At 53.8% G+C, this 10,089-nt stretch overlaps 6 protein-coding genes across 6 annotated transcripts; 4 read left to right on the forward strand and 2 right to left on the reverse strand.

Moving 5' to 3' along the window:
• Nucleotides 1-201: 201 nt before the first annotated feature.
• On the forward strand, nt 202-2,031 carry GNI_175160 (hypothetical protein; the record flags this gene model as incomplete). Its single annotated transcript, XM_011136343.1, has 1 exon — nt 202-2,031. The coding sequence occupies one exon, from the start codon at nt 202-204 to the stop codon at nt 2,029-2,031; it is 1,830 nt and encodes a 609-aa protein (XP_011134645.1).
• Nucleotides 2,032-2,233: 202 nt separating this feature from the next.
• GNI_175170 (hypothetical protein) lies at nt 2,234-3,058 on the reverse strand (the record flags this gene model as incomplete). The annotated part of the gene is made up of 1 exon (XM_011136344.1): nt 2,234-3,058. The coding sequence occupies one exon, from the start codon at nt 3,056-3,058 to the stop codon at nt 2,234-2,236; it is 825 nt and encodes a 274-aa protein (XP_011134646.1).
• Nucleotides 3,059-3,736: 678 nt separating this feature from the next.
• GNI_175180 (hypothetical protein) lies at nt 3,737-5,542 on the forward strand (the record flags this gene model as incomplete). Its single annotated transcript, XM_011136345.1, has 1 exon — nt 3,737-5,542. The coding sequence occupies one exon, from the start codon at nt 3,737-3,739 to the stop codon at nt 5,540-5,542; it is 1,806 nt and encodes a 601-aa protein (XP_011134647.1).
• Nucleotides 5,543-5,754: 212 nt separating this feature from the next.
• Nucleotides 5,755-6,465, forward strand: GNI_175190 (hypothetical protein; the record flags this gene model as incomplete). Its single annotated transcript, XM_011136346.1, has 1 exon — nt 5,755-6,465. The coding sequence occupies one exon, from the start codon at nt 5,755-5,757 to the stop codon at nt 6,463-6,465; it is 711 nt and encodes a 236-aa protein (XP_011134648.1).
• Nucleotides 6,466-6,525: 60 nt separating this feature from the next.
• Nucleotides 6,526-7,968, reverse strand: GNI_175200 (hypothetical protein; the record flags this gene model as incomplete). Its single annotated transcript, XM_011136347.1, has 1 exon — nt 6,526-7,968. The coding sequence occupies one exon, from the start codon at nt 7,966-7,968 to the stop codon at nt 6,526-6,528; it is 1,443 nt and encodes a 480-aa protein (XP_011134649.1).
• Nucleotides 7,969-8,345: 377 nt separating this feature from the next.
• Nucleotides 8,346-10,089, forward strand: GNI_175210 (hypothetical protein; the record flags this gene model as incomplete). Its single annotated transcript, XM_011136348.1, has 2 exons — nt 8,346-8,670; nt 8,804-10,089. Coding segments are annotated over 2 exons (1,611 nt in total), but the record flags the coding sequence as incomplete, so codon positions are not given.

A 10,089-nucleotide genomic window follows, 5' to 3' on the forward strand; every position in this document is an offset into this window, starting at 1 on the left:
CTGGCATGGCGTGGGCGCTGGCATGGCATGGGCGCTGGCATGACGTGGGCGCTGGCATGGCATGGGCGCTGGCATGGTATGGCATGGGCGCTGGCATGGTATGGCATGGGCGCTGGCATGGCATGGTACGTGTCCGGAAGTGTTGGCCCGCATCGAGGTTTACTTGATGGCCCGTCAGACGCATCCTTTTTTGGGGATTCAATGAGGGCATTATCGTGCACAGGATCAAGTGAGGCGGGCCTGGAGTCGTTGGTCGCAGTGGTCAACCCGGATGGAAGCCGCCCACACATGCGCGACTGTGAGCCGTGGGTGTTAGAGTTGAGTGTTCCTGGCGAGCGAGCGTGTTCGGCGGTGGTCTTGGTCTCGCCTAACAAGTGCGAATGGGCACTGGGCTTAGGGTATTACGACGAGTTTGATTTACTGAAGGACGTGAGTAGGATGAGACTGTATGATAGTCCGATTCAGGGGGCGTCTTATTTACCGTGGCGGTTGCCGGAGGCTGCGTCGACCGTGTTGAAGATTGAATCGGAGACTGATTCGCCAGAGACTGATTCGCCAGAGACTGATTCGCCAGAGACTGATTCGCCAGAGACTGATTCGCCAGAGACTGATTCGCCAGAGACTGATTCGCCAGAGACGGAAGTTGGTGACCTGCTTATGAGGCGGAGTGTGAAAATGGGCTCGAGTAAATTTGTACAGTCTGCCATTGCGAGAGCGCTTGAGCGGCGGTTGGAGGAGACGCGGTGTCTAGAGGACGACGCGCACCAGGTGTGGCTGGAGGTATTCCGACATCCGCGGACGGCCCTGGAGGTGGTGGACACGGGAGCGGCGGCAGCCCAAGTAGTTTTCGGTCGTCGAGTGTCGAGGTCGGAGTTTGGTGACTTATTGCCGACTCTACCGGCGGACTGGCATGAGTGGGTGCGGGCGGGCGCGAGCGCTGTAGCTCGACAGTGGTTGTTGTCACGGGCCCCGTCGGCGGCTGCTCGGGTGCAACTCGGATCAGCAGCGCGGACACGACAGGCATGGCGGACACGACAGGCATGGCGTAAGCAAGTAAAAGACTTTCTGTGTACGTACCATCGGCAACTGATCGGTATCGGGTGCTTGACGGCAACGTTCGCAGGCCTGGCAGCCGCGATCAGACATATTGCAACAACACCACCGCCTTTGATGAGGTATGGTGACTTTAGAGGCCAGGAAGTATCCTGCGACTCGATAAAGGATCACGAGACGGAGAAAGAGGTCGTTTTGAACTGGTGGTTAAAGCCGGATCCTTGTGATGGCAGGAGTGGTATACTTAAGCTCACAAGCGGGCGCAACCGCCGTCGCCGGCTGAAGGATTGTTTCAGCTTCGGCGTGCCCTCTGCCTTCGACTACATTGCTGTAAATGAAGCCGCAGGCGACTACATCTGGGCGATAAACGAAAACCCGATAGCCATCTGTTTTACGGATGCGGACACACGGCGGGAACTCGCTCACCGAGCAGCGCGGGAACTGAACATCACCATCGTGCCGACCATTTCGTCGACAAACGTGACCGCCGTTTCGTCGACAAACGTGACCGCCGTTTCGTCGACAAACGTGACCGGCATTATCACCGACATGGAAACCGATGAGGCGGCTGCTATGGCGGTGCCCTTTGACCAGAATGCCATACACCAGGTACGCCTGATGCTGAAGAACAAGTACCCCGTCGATGACGCCGCCAGTACCATATGCGTGGGTAACGCTCAGTGCAACGCCACGCTCAGTGCCCTCGAAAACAACTTCTGCCATTTCGCGGAACTCAACTGCCATTACAACTCCGGACCCGATGACAAAGCTGCACCCCACCGTCTCAGCATCACCGGCTTCAAAACGACATGGAAAATACTTAATGAACACGTCCCTATCTTCCACCGACCCGACTATATCGTCGAAGACTGTGAAGCCATCTGTCACAAAGAGAACAGAACCGACACCTCGGCGGTCTTGTCCGACGCCACTCTCAACCCACAGGCCGTCCACGACCACTCCAGAGCCGGATGGTAGCCGGCTGGTACCAACATTTTACTTTTTCACCACCAATCTGACTACCTTGCATTCTACTGTTTGCGCGCTGCTATTCAACGTATGATCCGTGCTGGTGGCATCAGCCACCGTCTGGAAGGAGATGAAGGATGAGGTCATATCAAAAATGGGTTCAGTTGGGGTTCGAGTTCAGTTGGGGTTCGAGTTCAGTTGGGGTTCGAGTTCAGTTGGGGTTCGAGTTCAGTTGGGGTTCGAGTTCAGTTGGGGTTCGAACTTCGGGATGAGGCCGTTCGATCATGAACTTGGAGGAAAGTCTTGGTGGTCGCAAAACCGCCGGTCGGGGTTTGGTCTTGTCACTGTTACTGGTCCGATTACTCTTACTGTTCTGATCATTCCCTGTGTTAGGGCGCTGTTGTCTCACAGATGGTTGCGGGATGACAGATCCACCATATCCGGCGAAGGTGGAATAAGTATCGAGTAGTGCCGTAAGAGTGGGCTCGGGGAGTGATTCGACAAGTTCCTGGACGGTCTGTTTTGGGTCGAATACTTCGACCCAGTTTTTGACTCGTATTTTTTGGTCATCATCGAGGCCGCATCCTGCGGGGTTTCGCAACACAATTTCGTGTACCGCCTTCAGGAATTGCGCTGTGGTAGAGAAGAGCAGGTTTTCGAGATCGACTTTTTCCAACAACTTGGTAAAGGTTCTTGCGATCTTGGTGTCCTCATCATAACTCGTAACTAGCAATCCCGTTCGACACTGATCCCAAGACAACCCCGGAGACATCCACTGAGAGGGTACTGATGCACACATCACACCATCAGGCAGTGTACCTAGCACCTCCAAACTGCGCATCAAAGACGTCCGCTGTCGTGACCAACTTGACGCCGTCGCCTGCCAAGCAACCGACTGTGGCAAACGAGCTGCGTCGCAAACATCCTTCACAAATCCCACCCCGGTGTTCGTCATAACCGGCAATGCCACATGACTCAAACTCACCAACGTACTCTCACCATCAGACCCATCCTGTGAAACTTCCAACGACCTCATCACCAATTTTTTTACCGACCAGACCCTGGTTCGAAACGAGGCGAATGCCAGGGGGGCACTTGAACCGCCATAACCAACTGACGTCATGATGTTAGATCCTCCCCCCTTTTTTGTGACCATTCTCCAAACCTACTGACCCTGTTGACAACTCAGTGTTTGAGCTCCGACTGGTCCTGCCGTTAGCTTGAAGGACTTTGGGTTGAAGGACTTTGGGTTGAAGGACTTTGCCGAATGCGTCCCGGGAGACGAGCAGGGGGCGGACAAGGCTGCGACGGAGTGAGTGGGTGTAGAAGCGGCAGAGACAGGGCCGCAGTCGTTGGCGGGATGCCATGCGAGCTTTGAGTACGTGAAGGAAGTAAGTCCAGCCCCAGCTGTGCAGTAGAAGCGTGTTGTTCAGAATGGTTCTCAGGACCGGCGTTGTTCAGGATCCATGTTGGTGGTGAGTTCGGGGTTATTGAGTATAAGTTCGGAGCAGTAGGAGCCAAGATGGACGTGAGGAGGCTATCCAGTTGGCCGGCACGCACCTTATTTTTCGTGGTGTATACTGCAGTACATCGACTCATTAACCGCGATGTGAACGGCTCCGTAGTGCTCGGCGCTGGCTACAACACCCAAGAGAACTCCGAAGTGAATTGATGGGTTAAAAAAAATATTTTTTTTTTTTTTTGAAAAAAACCAATGCGAGGAACAGTGGCGTCTCAGTCAGCGGGGGCAGCCGCACTGCTTGCCGTGTTAATAACGCCGGACGGAAGAAACCTGACGCGGATAAACAATGACACGGGCATGGCGAAGGTGTTGGTGGGCGTGCGAGGTCACGACCAAGTATGTTTGTTGGTTGTGGCCTCGCGGGAGAAGCTGGAGGCCCTGGAAACGCTGCTGAAACAGAAGGTGGCGCTCGGCGCACAAATGCCGGCGAAGGCACCCCTTTGGTACCGTCCTAGTGAGTTTAAGTCGAAGTCTTCGGGGTCGAAGTTGAAGGCGGCGGATGAGCAGGAGGTCGCGGGCCTGATGGGAGACATGGACGGAGCGGTGGCTATCGATTTGGCGGCTGCTGAGGGAGTGGATTTGGAAGACTTGGATTTGACGAATTTTGCTGATAAAATTTTCGTGTCGTTGGAGGAGGGGGCGGCTGAGGGTTTTACGCATGGTGTGTTGTTCAAGAAGCATGTTGCATGGGCCGATTTACAAGAGAAGGAGTTCGGAATAGGTTGGCGCCGTCTGTACATATGTGACCGGGTCTTTCAGGACGCCTTCGGGAAGTCGGAGTCGGAGATATCGTGTGCGTGGCACCCGGAGGTGTCGGCGGAGACACCGTTGGAAGTATTTGATGTTCAACGGGTAGAGCCTGAAGAACTGTTGTATTTGTGGAAGCACACACGGATGGCGTGGCATTCATTGATAAACGATCTGATTGAACGCGAGCACCCGGGTGCGGTGAAGCGAATGACCCGTTGTCGTTATCGGGAAGGTTACGGATCGTCGTTTAACGATCGGTTGGATGACTTCATCGAGCGTCACCCGAGTGTTCGTAAGTGGGCTAAGGGTCTGACGGCCACAGCAGTCGCCGGGAGTGTGGCCACATTGATAGGCTGGTGGCGTTGGGGGGACGTACAGTCGTGGTTCTCCAGCGTGCCGTGGCCGTGGTCGGGGGAGACGGAGACGGAGACAACAATCACCACACTGTCCGAGTTCCAGCGGCCCGAGCCGACTGTCGAAGGCCATTGGTGGCAAATGTTACGACATACACCTGCGAATGATACAAAACTTTCGCTGTGGGACATGCAGCAAATGGCCGTGCCTTATGAAAATTGTACTGAACTCGGCTCTTTGGTGGTTGGTAGCAGGACCTCAATGCTCGACCGGATTCAGGACAGCTGCCAGGGACTTAACGGTTATCTGGTCTGCCACTTCTCCGGCGACCCATACTTGGCTCGGGAGAATGCTGGCAGCCATGTGTGCTATCCCTTTGGCCTCCTAGGGTTCGAACGGGACATTAAGAGAACCTTCCGTGGTGCGGGGCTCGTCCGTGGCTTGCGCGACTGTGAGACCTACTGTGGCACTGTTGGCGACGACGTCCAACTCACAGCTAAGGTGTTTCGGCGCAAACTCATGAGTGCTCTTAGTGATCCCCAAAATCACGACGATGAGCGAGAAACAGAGGCTCTCCGAGCCCTCATTACTCAACCCTTTGATCCTTTCATCTCTGATAATACCTACCTGCCCACACTCGAAAGCATCTCCCCATTGCGCCAACCCATCTGCAACTACGTCTTTGTCCACTGTGACAGCACCGACACAACCACTTTCTCCAGGCCACGCACTGTCACACAGATAATCGCACACAACTCTTCTGTCAGCGGAGCCATTAGACGCAACCCAGATTTTAACAATGATGGCCACGAAGTAAACCGGTGCATCAACATCTGCATCAACAACCTCCAGCCGTCTATTAACGAGGTGCACGGTCAAATGGGGCCACACTAAACTAGGCCGGAGAGGCTGTTATCGTACATGTTGTCGATGCTGACACACACATCTATTTTTTGAGACGTGTGTGCAAGTCGTGTGCAAGTCGCGCACACAACCCTCTCATCTGGGTCCAAACGGCCATGCCCCCACAACGACCAAGGCTCTTACGGAAACGACCAAGGCTCTTACGGAAAGGCTCTTCTGTGACAATTTTTCCAATAATTTTGATGCGGGGAGTATTGAATTTGAAATCGGAGAGTGGAGCGTTGATTACAGGAGTATGTGCGATGGTATTAGATGCGAATGGTAGTCTGTCTGATTTGAATGACTGTACATTTCATGAGGTGTTGGTGAAATTCCCGGTGAAGTGCGCTGGTGATAAGGATTTGAAGTGCAAGGATTTGAAGTGTAAGGATTTGAAGTGTAAGGAGTTTAAGTTGTTGTTAGCAATGGCGCCGGGTGCGTCTGTAGCAATGGCGCCGGGTGCGTCTGTAGTAGAGTATTCGGCGTTGACAAATAGGTTGCAGTTGTCTGCTCGTTCTAAGAGGAATCGTAAGGCGGATCCGTCGGCCTTGTATCAGTTTTCAAGATATTTAGCACATGTGATTGTCAATGATCAACCACATGGATTCGAACCCACGACCTCCCGTTTGGGTATCATATCCATGCTTGAAAGAGATATCGCCGGCGCTTTTGCACCTTCTGTAGCGGCCTTCACCGCCCAGCTCACACCCACTGAGGAAAGAACACTCTGCTCCGGATCCCGAACTTTTCAAATCTACGACCCTCCCACCCGCCGCGATAGCCGCTACTTCTGGACCAGTGAACACGCCTGGCGACAAAATCATCCGAAGGATCGCTTGACATGTCGCTACCCCACCCAACATGACCCAGTCCACGGAGCTGACCAAGGATCGGAGCAGACCGGAGCAAAGTAGACCAGAGTCGTCGCTCCCGTGTTGCCAGGGCGGAAGCAAGTTGGTTCGGACAAAAAGTTTTTACTGGTTTGGCTTTGGTGGGGGTATAGGTTGTCTAGAGGTGCATGTGTGACGGCATGAGGATAGGTGGTAACGGGTGGAGCTTAAGAGACGTATGTGTTTCAGCAGGTCTAACTGACCAGTATTAATGCCGGCAGCTGAGGCATGAATGATCCGGTCTTCTGAGTCATGAAAGACACACGAAACTTCGGTATAGTCGCACACCCTGTTGTCGTGGCAGTCTAAATTTTCACCATGTAAGATACAAAGTTGTGAGTCTACATTGTTAATTTTGGTGTCCACAAGTTTTTTTTTTACTTCAAATGTCTTGTTACTTTGTTGTGGTGATAAGGAGAGGTAAAGTCTGTCTATTGTAAGACGATCAATAGCAGCCGTAGTTAAGCATGTGATTGAGCATTCTAGGTCATCCTTGAAGGTGTATAAAGCTTCTTGGACAGCGGCATAGTCGTATTCGTATGGTTTTCCGAAATGGTAGACGGTACCTCGCACGCGAGTATCGAGACAGTTTAAAGTACCGGATCCACCATTGCATAACAGTGAACCCCGCCAGTTGGCCAGGTTACCAGCAACTGTTTCAAATTGCACCTTAGCAGAAGGTGTTTGTAGTGTGGTTAAAGCGGACTCTGTCAAGGGCTGGGTATAACCATCCAACATTAATCCTAAAGGGCCCGTAGGACCGGGGGGAACTTCGGCTGCCTGCAGTACGCGAGCTATAGCCCAATGGAAATACCATGCAGTCGCTGCTCCAAGAAAAGCCGAACCCAGAAAGTTCCATAGACCACCCCACCGGTTAGACTCCGCCAACACCTCCTCCGCAACCTCCTCCGCCAACACCTTCGCCTCCGCCAACACCTTCGCCTCCGCCAACACGGTTTCCGTCGTAATTAGTGGTGCTTGTTGTAACCAACATAAAGGTGCGATCATCTTGTATCGAGTTACATCCTCAATACCAACATCATGAACCAAGTAAGCTTCTAACTCTGTACCATGAGCACTCGTATCAGGTATGGTTGATTGAAAGCCGTGAAATAACTCGGCCTTCAATAATGCTAAGGTACGTTTTTTCCTTCGCTCCGATATCTCCTCACTCTCCCAACATAGCCCTTCCCATACCCTATCTACCAACTTCTTCACTGCTTGATAAGCTGCTGCTCCAACCTCATCCGAGAATTGGTAAAATCGTAACCCGTTACAACATTCTAACCAATCAAACGGAACAACAGTATCATGTGACGGCGTCAACCCGAACGCTCTACCATAATCATCAGGACAACCTGGCCTACGTAAACCAATCACCTTCACCGTACATCCACTCATTTCAGGGAATGTGCTGTCCGCACATAACAAGGCAGACAATACCACGCAATGCTTCCTTACGCACTTCACTAACCTCCCACTCTCCAACGTCCTACTCTCCAACGTCCTACTCTCCAACGTCCTCATTCACAAAAATACACACCAAAAATTCACATCCCCGTACCGTTTCACCGCCGACTTAATCACCGCCATCCGTCACCTCGGTGTCTAGCAATTGGAACAACGACGAGCGGTGGGAACAACTGTGAGCAGCAATCTTACACACTAGTGCGATCATGTCCGCGGAGTAGTAAAAAGTGCGGCAATCAACCGAGGCGTGCACACACCTTGATTCTCCCGTTCCTTGTAAAAATTGATTCTGCGTTGACCCTGACACAACGGCTGAGACGTTATTACTAGTTCGTCAGCCCGTTCGAGAGACAGTGCTGGCAACAGACATGATCACGAACTTTTTTGGCCCGGCCACGAACCCGTTCCCACATTTCCCTGTTTTTTTTTTAACCATGCGCTCAATTCTCGGACCACAGTCACGGCGTCTGGGATTTGTGAACCACTTGGCCTGGGTGGTGAACCCGGATGGAAGCGAGTCGGAGATAACGTCGGAAATGTGTGTGCGAGTGATAGGAGTGGGTGTGCGTCGTAATGATGCGTTGGTGGACAAGGTCTCCCTCGTCGCAATTGTACCTAAAGCGTCGCTGGGTGAGAAGCCGAAGTTCTGGAGAATCGGGGTGCCACAGTCCTGTCGCGAAGGTTACAAGCGACTGGAAGATGTTGTCGGGGTGTCCGAGTTGCGCCGTCCCGAGTACAGCGTCGTGAGCGAACACAAACGTAAGGGTTACAAGCGATCTGGACTCGGATGGGGGGGAAGACCTGGGTTTCGACGTGCTGCGAGATTGCGTACGGTTCCGAACGTTTATTCACAAGGGCAAGCTTGCCCGGGAGACGGAGGCTGCGTTGGCAGCGGGCGTGAAGAAGATGTTCCGAGCGGTGACTGTGCCGGACTGGGAGAGCTCAGAGAAGGCGGAGAGAATATGGGAAGACACCTTTGGAGATCCGCAGCCTGACCCGGAGCAGTGGGCGTGCGCAGACGTGGAGAACGAGCACTATGATGACGACAAACTGGAGGTCTGGTCTTGTCGTGAGTTGGTGGAAGGGGAGTGGGCCGTGTTGGCGCCTCGGCTGCCAGAGAGTTGGCGCGACGAAGCGGCGTCGTTGCTGCCCGGGTCATTGTTGAGACCGAAGCCGGTGTCTGAAGCGGAAGCCTATGGGTCGACGTTGCGGTCGCGACTGGAGGAAACGGGTTGGCTGGAGTCGGGTCCGGAACCGGAAAATGCGTCGCAGAACTGGGTTCGACGTGTGTGGTCACGGCCATGGGTTCGAAGAGGCGTGTATGCCACAGGCGCGAGTCTCGTGGGAGGAGGTCTCCTTTGGCACTACTTCACCAGAGGCAAGGAGCAAGTGTCATCCTTGATGGTTCCGACGGAAGTCGAAGAATCCAAGCACGGGCCCATGGTGTGGAAACAGTCGAAAGAGTTGGTTCCTACTAACGCGCTAAACAAGTCGGACCTACTACAACTTGAACGACCGCCGTCCGATTGCACTACGGGCGCGGTAATCGTAGGCGACAAGACGTCGACACGTAAGGTCATTAAAGACGTCTGTCACGGCGGTAGCGGTGGACTCCTTTGCATAGTGAGAAGGGAGACTACTCTTGGGTACCCAGTTGAGACATGCTACCGATTCGGACTGGATGTCGGTTACCCCATGCGCGTCGTCTGGGACGGGGTCACCCAGGCCCGGGTCGCCCTGAGTTGCCGCGCCCACTGCGACCCACCTGCAACCGAACTCGACCGCGTCGGTCACCAAATTTTCGGTGCTCTCCGGGGTACGACGAAATCCGACGGGTCACTCCCCGCTAACAAGTCGCTCCCTACCACCGTGCCGCACCCCACCAACGGGTCGCTAGCCATCAACGGGTCGCTCCCCACCGACAACGGTTCGGTGCTCGGCGGAACGTGGACCGAAGTCAACCCGGAGCCCGTGGGGCTCAGCGCGATGGTAATCGGGCCAGAGGCTGCAAGAGAGCTCGCAAATTACCCCCGCCGCTTCGACTGTTCAGGCGCCTGCTCTAACTGTACGCGTCAGAGCTTCGAGCACTTCAAGGAACACGACTGCACTTGTGCCTTCGGCTACATCGCCTGTCAAAGCTACGAACGCGGCATCACCTATCTCCATGAAGAAGAAATA

The sequence above is a fragment of the Gregarina niphandrodes genome, assembly GCF_000223845.1.
Source record: "Gregarina niphandrodes unplaced genomic scaffold scaffold00062, whole genome shotgun sequence".
Lineage (NCBI taxonomy): Eukaryota > Apicomplexa > Conoidasida > Eugregarinorida > Gregarinidae > Gregarina > Gregarina niphandrodes.